At 39.1% G+C, this 12,376-nt stretch overlaps 1 protein-coding gene across 3 annotated transcripts in view; it reads right to left on the reverse strand.

Moving 5' to 3' along the window:
- Nucleotides 1-8,006: 8,006 nt before the first annotated feature.
- Nucleotides 8,007-12,376, reverse strand: part of TBC1D12 (TBC1 domain family member 12) — a 99,083-nt gene continuing 94,713 nt past the window's right edge. For 2 of the 3 annotated variants that reach the window (XM_066355289.1, XM_066355290.1), the window contains 2 exons: nt 11,621-11,879; nt 8,007-9,819 (listed from right to left, as the gene is read on the reverse strand). In XM_066355289.1, the coding sequence (XP_066211386.1) occupies nt 9,751-9,819; nt 11,621-11,879 (328 nt within the window). In that variant the 3' untranslated portion in view covers nt 8,007-9,750. The remainder of the gene's footprint in view (nt 9,820-11,620; nt 11,880-12,376) is intronic. The other variant, XM_066355288.1, reaches the window with a different exon arrangement.

Genomic DNA, 12,376 nt, shown 5'->3' on the forward strand with positions numbered 1-12,376 from the left:
TAAAATCTAAAAAAAAAAAAAAACCAGGATAGTGAGTTTGTTTTGAGGAATGCCATTAAAGGATCTTGAGCAAGGAAATGAATTTATGATCTTTTACATGTCTAATTAAAAGTTTGATAAGCCTGGCCAGGTGGTGGTGTAGTGGATAGAGTTTGGCCTCGGATACTGAGGTTGCCAGTTTGAGCACAGGTTCATTCAGCTTGAACATGGGCTCACCAGTTTGAGTGTGGGGTCGCCAGCTTGGGCTTGGGATTCATAGACCTGACCCCATGGTCACTGGCTTGAGCCCACAGTTGCTGGCTTGAGCAAGGGGTCTCTAGCTCAGCTGGAGCAGCCCAAGTGAAGGCACATATGAGAAAGCAATCAATGAACAACTCAGGTGTTACAACTATGAGTTGATGCTTCTCATCGCTCTCCCTTCCTGTCTGTCTGTCCTCTCTGGTTCTCTCACACTCTTAAAAATTTTTTTTGATGAGAATTGCTTACCTTTTAAGGACTCCCATAAGTGGCTTTAAAGATCAAATCATAAGAAATATTACAACAGCCTGACCAGTAGTGACGCAGGGGATAGAGCATCAACCTGGGACAGTGAGGTCCTAGGTTTGAAACCCAGAGGTCACTGAGCACGGGGTTGCTGGCTTGAGTATGGGATCACAGCCATGACCCCATGGTAACTGGCTTGAAGCCCAAGGTGACCGGCTTGAGCCTAAGGTTGCTGACTTGAGCAATGGGTCAATGGCTCAACTAGAGCCCCCATCCCCTCGGTCAAGGCATATACAAGAAGCCATCAGTAAACAACTCAAGTGCTGCAACTATGAGTTGATGTGTCTCATCTCTCTTGCTTCCTGTCTTGCTATTATAAAAAAAAAAAGTATTAAAACACATGAGAAATGACCTTCTGCAAGCAGAATTTTTTTTTTTTAATTTTTTAATTTATTCATTTTAGAGGAGACAGAGAGAGAGAGAAGGGGGGAGGAGCAGGAAGCATCAACTCCCATATGTGCCTTGACCGGGCAAGCCTAGGGTTTTGAAACAGCAACCTCAGCATTCCAGGTCGACGCTCTATCCACTGCGCCACCACAGGTCAGACCAAGCAGAATTTATTTAAAAATCACTGAGTATTAAGTATAGAACACTTTCAAACACTTTCCAGGTTATCTTCTCAAACTAAAGTCTAAACAAAATAATCAAAACCTTTTACAATCCACAAAGGTTTTATTAAAGCAAATACTTCCCTTTCAAAGTTTAAGAATGTAGATGCTAAAATTAAAAGCTGTGGGAGTTAGATGATAATCAAAATACATCATCTACTTACAATATTGATTATCAATACTGCCTAGACCAGGAAATTTAAAGTTTTACTTTCTGCTTTTATAATACCACTGTGCATAATATTATGCCTAAAGATGAAAAATGAGAATACATATACCATTTTTGTCAATTTTATAAGTGAATCTATATTCATCATTTACATTTTTATTATGAAAGTGATTTTCCCAATACTTTGTAATAGTACAAGTTATTTTACCTTAAATAAAACCATGAAACTGGCCTGACCTGTGGTGGCGCAGTGGATAAAGCGTCAACCTGGGAACACTGAGGTTGCCGGTTCAAAACCCTGGTTTGCCTGGTCAAGGCACATATGGGAATTGATGCTTCCTGCTCCTCCCCCTTCTCTCTCTCTCTCTCTCTCTCTCTCCCCCCTAAAATGAATTAAAAAAACCCCAAAAACCATGAAACTACTGTTTACTTAAATGTTCAACAAATGAAACACCTTTGCTATGCAATTTTTTTTTAAAGTCAAATTTCCCTCCTGGTGTTTATTAGAAAGTAAACCCAACCCACAGAATGAAATACACAAATGGTAGTAAAACCTCATTACTTGAAACCAAGGGAAGATCAATATGAATGGTAGAATGTTTAGAAAGAAATGCAATTTTGCTAACTTCTCAAACCTGGTAACTTCATTTAGCCTATTAAAATATTAAGAGTCAGTGCTTAGTACATAATCAGAGCTAAACAAATGTTCCTGCATTCATCAAAGTACAGAGGTACCTCGAGATACGAGCAGATCAAAATACGAATTTTTAAGATACGAGCTGAGACTCGGTCAGTATTTTGTTCGAGATCTGAGCAAAATTCCAAGATACGAGTCGTCATTTGGGAAGCTGCCACTAGTTGGCGCATTGTCGCATGGATACAGTATCGGCACCACCACACCAGTATCTTGTTCTTTCTCACGTTACCCGCAGAATCACGCCAAATCTCATGCGCTGTTCTCGTTCTTGCATCATTTTTGCATTTTTTACCAACTTTTTTTTTTTTTTTAATTTTTATTTTATTTATTCATTTTAGAGAGGAGAGAGACAGAGAGAGAGAGAGGAGAGAGAGACAGGGGGGAGGAGCTGGAAGCATCAACTCCCATATGTGCCCCGACCAGGCAAACCCAGGGTTTTTTTTTTTGAACCGGCGACCTCAGCATTTCCAGGTCGACGCCCTATCCACTGCGCCACCACAGGTCAGGCTACCAACTTTTTTTGTGTGCTATCATGGGGCCGAAGAAAGTGAGTGTAAAAGACAGTGGTGAGCCTGACCTGTGGTGGCGCAGTGGATAAAGCGTCGACCTGGAAATGCTGAGGTCGCTGGTTCAAAACCCTGGGCTTGCCTGGTCAAGGCACATATGGGAGTTGATGCTTCCTGCTCCTCCCCCCCTTCTCTCTCTGTCTCTCTCTCCTCCCTCTCTCCCTCTCTGTCTCTCTCTCTCCCTTTCTCTCTCCTCTCTAAAATGAATAAATAAAATTAAAAAAAAAAAAAAAGACAGTGGTGAGAAGAAGAGAATGATGTCGATAGAAGTAAAGCAAGAAATAATAGAAAAACATGAGCGTGGTATACGAGTGATTGAACTGGCAAGGCTGTATGACCGCAATACATCTATAATTTGTACCATCCTTAAAAGGATGCCATCAAAAGTGCAAATCCAGCAAAAGGAACTACAATTCTGTCCCAACTAAGGACAAATATCCATGAAGAAATGGAGAAGCTACTGCTGGTGTGGGTGAAAGAGAGAGCTAGCAGGAGATACAGTGATAGAGACTGTAATATGTGAAAAGGCATGTATTATTTATGATGACTTGAAGAAGAAAGAACCATCAACCTCAAAAGAGGCAGCAGAAGATATGTCTAAGGCAGGGGTCTCAAACTCACGGCCCGCCGAACAATTTTGTGCAGCCCGCAGACTAATCCACGAAGTTCAAAATATTTTGGATAAAATTAAGTAAGCCTAGGGGCCTACTTGTATTTTTCATTTCTCTAGCATCCTAGCTAGATATTAGCTTAGTTAACAGCAGTTGTGATGCGAACTACAGTTTCTGGTCGTTTTGTGACACTAAGTAAACTGCATGTACGATTGTGCTTATTGTACTGATTTTTTTTTGTTTTCAACTGCAGTGAGAAAACTGTTGCGTAACAGTTGCCTTTTGTAGACCTAGTGCGGCCCGCCAAACGGTTGTGATCTTGCTCTGCGGCCCACATGCTGAGTTGAGTTTGAGACCCCTGGTCTAAGGCAAGACATGGCTGGTTTGAAAATTTCAAGAGATCTGGCATCCACTCGGTGGTGAGGCATGGTGAAGCTGCGAGTGCTGACATTAAGGTAGCTGAGGAGTACATTGCACGTTTTGCTGCGCTTATCACAAAGGAAGGCTACATCCCCCAACAAGTGTTCAACTGTGATGAAACAGGATTGTTTTGGGGGAAAAATGCCCCAGAGGACTTTCATCACTGCAGAGGAGAAGAAGCTGCCAGGCCATAAACCCATGAAGGACCATCTGATTCTTGCATTGTGTGCAAATGCTAGTGGTGACTGTAAAGTAAAGCCACTGCTACTATATCATTCCGAAAATCCTCGAGCCTTTAAGACACAAGATTCTTAAAGAAAAACAGCAGGTTATGTGGTGCGCCAATGCTAGGGCATGGGTTACACAGCAGTTTTTTTTATTAAATGGGTAAATCTCGTCTTTGGTCCTGCAGTGAAGAAATATCTTCAAGAAAATAAACTCCCAATGAAAGCATTACTAATCCTTGATAATGCTACAGCCCACCCACCTGGTCTTAAGATGATTCTTGGCCCTGGCCGGTTGGCTCAGCGGTAGAGCGTCGGCCTGGCGTGCAGGAGTCCTGGGTTCAATTCCCGGCCAGGGCACACAGGAGAGGCGCCCATTTGCTTCTCCACCCTTCCCCCTCTCCTTCCTCTCTGTCTCTCTCTTCCCCTCCCGCAGCGAGGCTCCATTGGAGCAAAGATGGCCCGGGCGCTGGGGATGGCTCTGTGGCCTCTGCCTCAGGCACTAGAATGGCTCTGGACGCAACAGAGCGATGCCCCAGAGGGGCAAAGCATCGCCCCCTGGTGGGCATGCCGGGTGGATCCCGGTCGGGCGCATGCGGGAGTCTGTTTGACTGACTCCGTTTCCAGCTTCGGAAAAATGAAAAAAAAAAAAAAAATGACGACATTCTCGGTGAGTTCAAATTCGTGAAAGTCCTCTACCTCCCACCCAACACTACTTCAATCTTGCACCTATGGATCAGCAGGTCATTTCCAACTTTAAAAAGCTTTACACAAAGCACTTGTTCCATCGCTGCTTTGAAGTGACTGAGAATACAATTCTAACCCTTCGAGAGTTTTGGAAAGATCACTACAATGTCATGATATGTTTATGCATTATTGACTTGGCATGGCAGGAGGTTACAAGAACCTTGAACTCGGCATGGAAAAAGTTATGGCCTGATGTTGTTGCAGACAGGGACTTCAAAGGATTCGAACCAGAGACTGAGACCAAGGTAGAAGCGTTGGAGGAGATTGTGTCCCTCGGAAAGTCGATGGGTTTGGAGGTAGATGAGGGTGATGTAAACGAGACATCAAGGAACATGAGGAGGAACTCTCAACTGAGGAGTTGAAGGAGCTACAGATGATGCAACATAGGAGCTTCTACAAGAGATTAGTAGTGAGGAGGAGGTAGAGTTGGAGGAAGTGATTTCTACAAGTGAAATTAAAGACATGCTGGCAATGTGGGAGAAGCTTTCAAGTTTCATTGAAAAGAAACACCCAGAAAAAGTTTCAACTGGTCATGCTTCAGCACTTTTTTAAGATTTTTTTTTTAATTTTTTAAAAAATTCATTTTAGAGGAGAGAGAAAGGGAGAGAAACAGAGAGGGAGAGAGAGAGAGGAGAGACAGAGAGAGAAGGTGGGGAGGAGCTGGAAGCATCAACTCCCATATGTGTCTTGACCAGGCAAGCCCAGGGTTTCAAACCGGCGACCTCAGCATTTCCAGGTCGACGCTGTATCCACTGTGCCACCACAGGTCAGGCACTTCAGCACTTTTTAATGACACTTGTCACATTTCTGTAACATTTTAAAAGGCAGGCAAAAGCAAACCTCTTTGGATAGATTTTTATTCAAAAGTCCTGCAAGTGAAAGTGCCAAAAGTGCAGCCAAAAAGGCAAAAACAGGTGATGATTAAATTAAAAAAATACATAATGTTATGCTTAGGTTAAGTTTAAAGTTAAGAAAGTGCACTTTTTTTTACAATTAAGTTTTTGTGGTTTCATTTTAAGTAAAGAAAGTGCAGTTTTAGTTTTGTTTAAAGAAAATGCAGTTTTAGTTTACATTTAGTGTTAAGAAAGTGCAGTTTTAGTTTACGTGTCTACAGTGCCTGCATCCCTTCTTCCCTCCCTCCTCCTCCGCCATTCACCTCCGTTAGCCGCACTCGTCTGTCTCCAAGGTAAGAATACAGTACAGTACTAAATAACACTTTTTTCTTTTATTTCATATATTTTGTTATGCATTGGTAAAGTATCCATGTGTGTTTCTTACATCCCCAGGATGGTCTGGGGATGTTTCACAGGGCTGGAATGGATTAAATCTATTTCAGTTATTTTAAATGGGAAAAATTTGTTTGATATACGAGTTGACTGACTTATGAGCTCGGTTACAGAGCAAATGAAACTTGTATTTCAAGGTACCACTTGTACCAAGTAAGCCTGACCAGGTGGTGGCGCAGTGGATAGAGCACTGGACTGGGACGCAGAAGACCCAGGTTTGAAACCCTGAGGTTGCTGGCTTCAGCGCAGGCTCATCTGGTTTGCTCACAGCTCACCAGCTTGAACCCAGGATTGCTGGCTTGAGCAAGGGGTCACTGCTCTGCTGTAGCCCCCCAGATCAAGGTGCATATGAGATGGCAATCAATGAACAACTAAGGTGCAGCAACGAAGAATTGATACTTCTGATGTCTCTCCTTTCCTGTCTGTCTATCCCTATCTGTCCCTCTGACTCTCTGTCAAAAAGAAAAAAAAAGGTACCAAGTAATTAACTTCTATTGTAATTACACTGTTAGTAAGCAAACTACGTATTTTTAAAGGCTTTCTTCTCTCTCTGAATTGGCTAGTTTCCCTGAAATCTTTTTTAAAACTATTTAATTTTTGTTTTTGCATGTTGTGAAATAGTGAAATGCTAAGTAATGAAGTTTTGATTTTGGATACTGCTTTGCCAACATCAAAATAATATGAATTCAAGCCCAACTAGGCAGTGGAGCAGTGGGTAGAGTGTCAGCGTGGGATGCAGAGGACTCAGGTTCAAAACCCAGAGGTCACCGGTTTGAGCGCGGGCTCACCAGTTTGAGCACGAGGTCACTGGCTTGAGCATGGGCTCATACACATGACCCCAAGGTTGCTGGCTTGAAGCCCAAGGTCACTTGAGCAAGGAGTCACTAGCTTTGCTGGAGCCCCTCAGTTAAGGCACATATGAGAAAGCAATCAATGATAAGGTGCCGCAAACGAAGAATTCATACTTCTCCTCTCTCTCCCTTCCTGTCTGTCCCTCTCTCACGAAAATATGTATGTGTGTGTGTGTGTGTGTGTGTGTGTGTATGAATTCAATACTAAAACCAGTATTTTCCCAGATATTTCCAGTTGATATTTCCAGATAAAATGTTCCCAAATTACAATGAAAGCTGTTATCTTGAAGTCAGAGGCTTTCAAAATTGCAATGCCCTTTTGCAAATGCTATCTAATTTTTGTAAAGTTAAATATACTCAAACCATTAACATTATATGAAGATCATCAATGCAAAAGAAATCACCAAAATCTATGACTATGTTTTGTGACTTCAGAAAACTATGTTAGTTATTGGAATCTTCTGATAGCACTTAAGTAAAACACAGAACTGGGATAAAAGGACTATAAAGTGAGAAATGTATATATTGATTAAAAATATATATATATTTTAGCAAGAGAGACAGAGAGAGGGACAGATAGGGACAGACAGGGAGAGAAATGAGAAGCATGAATTCTTTGTTGCAGCACCTTAATTCTTCACTGATTGCTTTCTCATATGTGCCTTGGGGTGGGGGGCTACAGCTGAGCCAGTGACCTCTTTCTCAAGGTTGCGACCTTGGGTTCAAGCTAGCAATCCTGGGGTCAAGCCAGCAACCTTTGGGGGTCATACCCATGAATCCACCCTCAAGCCAGTGACTCCACGCTCAAGATGGTGACCAGTCAAGCCAGATGAGCCCACGCTCAAGCCAACGACCACTGGGTTTCGAATCTGGGTCCTCAGCATCCCAGGTCAGTGCTCTCTCTATCCACTATACCACTGCCTGGTCAGGCTGCTAAAGAAAAGAAAAGAAAAGAAAAAAAAATACATATATATATATTCACATTATGTTGAAGACTGTGGGAAAAGTTAATTTTTGAAAATATACTTCAACCAAAAGAAAAACTGTCTATACTGATTATGTGAATAACCCCATATTGTCTGTACAGAGTTTCAAGGGAAGATACAATATGATCTTTTAGCTGCCAGTACTGACAGTCATAAAGGGCTGAAGACCTAGTGCATACCTCAAAAGAGAAATTTGGTGAGGAAAAATTTATCACTTTTCTCTCCAAATGTGGTTAAATAAACCAGATAACCCCAAAATAATGAAGATTCATTTTCAAGTAATTACTCTGTGTACAAGTTTTATTTACACAGTAATTGTTAATAGTGGTTTTTAGTAAATTTCTTGTATTTGCATTTTATATACACATTTATACTTGAAAAGTAAAGAAACTGTACAATAACAACAATGAGAAAAAGAAATACAGTAACTTACATCCAACTCAGGAAACAAATACACAAAAGGAAGATTAAACTCAGGCAGGTAGCTTAACCTCAATGAGATTACTACCAGGGTTTACATTTCCTCTATCGGGGTCACCTATATGAAGGAAGTAGTTACCAGAGTCAAAATGTTATTGTAAAACCTATTAAGACCCTGGGAGCTCCCTCAATATTTTATTATACTACTAGTTTTCACTAAGCAAGCTCCTGTAACAGGAGTTAACTTCTGAGAGTTCTACTAGTGGTCCCTAGGCTAGAATGACCCATGGGGTAAAAATTTATGGGCACATCTGGTCCCATAGTCTTAAAGAGGCAGTCACTACACTAACAAGGTTCTCAGGCTTGTTAGTTTGAAGACAATATACTACTAACAGAAAGAGTGTGTTTGAGTGTTGTTTCAAACCACACAGCAACATAAAAGCACATAATAAATCTAATTATTAATCAAATATTGTGTTATATAGATATCACTCATAATACTCAAGTGATTTATTTTAGGTTTAAGAATTAAACATATTATAATAAATTTAATGTCAATTTACCAATAACAAATAATTACTTTATCCTCTACCATCAAAGTTAGACTCATTAGAAAGTTCACTTTATCTTTTTCTTTTATTCTTATTTCCATTGATTAGAAAATTATGCACAGTATTTTACAAGTCATGGACTTGGCTGCACATTAAGGTTTAAAATTTCAAACAGAAATTAATAAATTTTATTTCTACAAACAGTGAAGGAATTTTAACTAAAAAATTTCAAGTCTTGCCAAGTAGCATGCTATTTAAGAACTGTCAGAATTCATACTTTTTACTCTTTACCAGTGAAAAACCTCATTTATATTTATGGACTTCCCAAATCAAGTCTTCAGTCCACTAAAGTGCAAAGAACTTTCCTTCTACCAGTTAGCTTTCTTAAATTATCAGATGAACAATTTTTTAAACTAGAAACAGAAAGGCTAAAATTCTTTCGAGTAACAGGAATTCCTAAGGGGAAATAAATTTCCCTTCAGAAACAAATAGACATGATACTGTGGAAAAACACCTAAACGTATGCAAATCAATTTCCCAAATATTTCCAGAAACCAAAATTTGCTTCAACCTGTGAATTGAAATAAATTCAGTAACTTAAATTTTACAACAAAGTTGCTAATTCTTGGTCTGTAATACCTTCAGAAGGACAAAACTAGCTATAGACAGTATCTGTACTAAGGTGTTTATTTAAAATAGTATTTTGGAAGTTAAAGTAGTATTTACAATCCTGCTCTGACCTCCAAAGTGTCCTTATGGTAACGGTTAAAAAAGAAAAGATGTTGTAAAAATTTGAAGTATCTTCAAAGCAGTTAAAAAATTTTATTGCATTACTGTTCACTCCAAATCATGGAATTTAAACCTTTTTTTTTTTTTTAAATGACTTTCCCTACAAAATACTTTTTTATTAATACTGTCAATAGGTTACTCATTTTACTTCAGCCATGGAATTCAAAATCAGCAGTTTTCCATGTCTTGATTCTTTTAGATTTCTTCATGCTTTTTATACAGGAAACAAACAACTTTTATCAAAAAAAATTTATATTTCAATTAGCCTGTTAATTTTGAAGATTAGCTTTTCAGAGCAGGACTATTATTCTTCTCTCCTTCTTTAACATCCTTCATTACAGATGCAAAGACCTGAAATTATACGGAGTAAAGATTAAACCTCAAAAAACTATCACGCAGGTTAAAAAGATTTAACTAAGATATTTAAATAGTTTATTCACATGAAAAAGCTTTAGTATATGTTAAAACTCTGTCCCCAGAATTAAGTTTGAGACTGCCATTCTCAAATTCTTTTGTTCCAATCCAATTTTACAGTATATAATTAGACTCCAGTTTTTATCACTTGTTAAATATAAGGTAGGGCAAAAGCAGGTTCACAGTTATTCATATGGAAAATAATACAATAGTTAATAAATAATAAAATAAGAATAAACTCTGTGTTTTGAGAACTCAAAACTATAAATGTGCTTTTGCCCTACTCTGTATTCTTAAATTACTATTTGGTAACAGAACATTTTCTGGAACAATATTCTTACATTTCATTTTCATAAGCAATAAACCTATGAGCTTATTTATAATGCCTACTGCTTTTATTTCATGGAACAAATGATAATGCTATCTTTTATGTCAGTTAGACTGCCAATGTTTGCTTCCCTAATAAGACTAAGCATCTAAAAAGCCAGTGAGGCTCATATGTCATTGTCTTTCTATTACAAATCCTTAGTACACAGCACATGTTTAATATAATTGCTGTCTATTTGAAATACCAATGTAGAATATTCATCAGCTGAATATTCTAGGAAGGACCCAGCTCCTTTCCCTTGCCCCTCTTCTTCCCTTACAGGCATGCATCTCATAAACTAAGGCAGGGGTCCCCAAACTTTTTACACAGGGGGCCAGTTCACTGTCTCTCAGACCGTTGGAGGGCCGGACTATAAAAAAAACTATGAACAAATCCCTATGCACACTGCACATATCTTATTTTAAAGTAAAAAAACAAAACAGGAACAAATACAATATTTAAAATAAAGAACAAGTAAATTTAAATTAACAAACTGACCAGTATTTCAATGGGAACTATGGGCCTGCTTTTGGCTAATGAGATGGTCAATATCCGGTTCCATATTTGTCACTGCTAGCCATAACAAGTGATATGACGCGCTTCCCAAGCCGTGATGCGTGTGTCCCACGTCACCGGAAGTAGTACTGTATGTGAGTGACACCACGCTTTGCTCCTCTCACTGACCACCAATGAAAGAGGTGCCCCTTCTGGAAGTGTGGCGGGGGCCGGATAAATGGTCTCAGGGGGCCGCATGCGGCCCACGGGCCGTAGTTTGGGGACCCCTGCTCTAAGGAACCCACCTAGACCTGCCACCAGGGGAGCAATGGGCAAGCGGCAGCTCATCCCAGGCTAAACCCCGAACCTGTTCTCAAGGACCCTTTTCTCTGCCTCTCCAGTGAGCTGACAGCAGCCCAGCCTTGGCTCATTTCTTCCTGTAACATCTCTGCTGAGCCAAAGCAGCCCGGCTAGGCTCTTATCAGGGTGCTTCTTCCATCTTAGGCCCTTCCTTGTTTCACTATCCCCAGCTTTAATAAACATATTCTAAAAAAAAAAGGAAAAGGGAGGGAGGGAGAAAGAAGTACTAAAGTAATAATGTATTTGTTCTGGTTCACTATTACAGATTGTACTTCACTAAACTCATAAGGTATTAAAGAATTCACACAAAAATAAATCCATAGATTTGGATAGGTGGAAGAACAATTGATTTTAAACTCTTATTCTTTCAAAGAATTGTTTTTAAAAGATTATTTTTAATTTAAGCACTAACATTTGAGAAATATGTAACTTTTTTTGAGAAATATGCAACTTTTTAATAAAAAGTCAACAAATTGCTTTAACACATCTATTAGAAGTAGGAAAATGTCACCCTACCTGAGTCCATTTTTTGGTACTATTCTGCATCTGAATAGCTGCAATACAGCTGAACAGTTTTTCTGATGTTATATCTTCTGGTAATTTAGTTAGAAACTGTGCTATATGAATAAAATCCATCTGCAGGAGAATATCTTCATATAATCGAAGGATCCCCAATCCAGTCCTAAATAAAAATTCCTCCCCATCTCTGCAAAATACATCCCAGACTCGACATGCCAGATCAAGTGGTAGTGATTTGCTATACAAGGTGAAGATCCTAAAATCAGGGGAAAAAACAGTCATTGAAAATTTTCATTTATTTATTTATTCACTCATTAAACATTTCTATATAAAAATAGTGGTAAAAAGGAAAATTAGGGATTAAAGGCAAATAAAATATGGCCCCTTCCCTCAAAGAGCTAAAGTAATACAAAATTAAGTAATAAATAATGAAATTACATGACTCTACAACCTATGTAGAGACATGGTCCAACACAAACTAGAATGGCAGAACAGCCTAGTTTTTAAGGTATGACTCTGAAACCAAATGCCTGGGTTTGAACCTTAGATATGCAACTTATTACTGATGCTATTTTGAGCAAGATTATTTATTCTTGTTGTACCTCAGTTTCCTCATTAGTAAAGAAAAGCTAATGCTACCTACCTCAGTATTGTTTGGAAAATAAAAGGGGTTAATAAACATAAAGTGTTTTTAGAACAGTGACTGGCACATAAGAAATGATCAATAAAAGTTAGTTATTATTCTTACTATAC

Source organism: Saccopteryx leptura, chromosome 13 (genome assembly GCF_036850995.1).
Source record: "Saccopteryx leptura isolate mSacLep1 chromosome 13, mSacLep1_pri_phased_curated, whole genome shotgun sequence".
Taxonomy (NCBI): domain Eukaryota; kingdom Metazoa; phylum Chordata; class Mammalia; order Chiroptera; family Emballonuridae; genus Saccopteryx; species Saccopteryx leptura.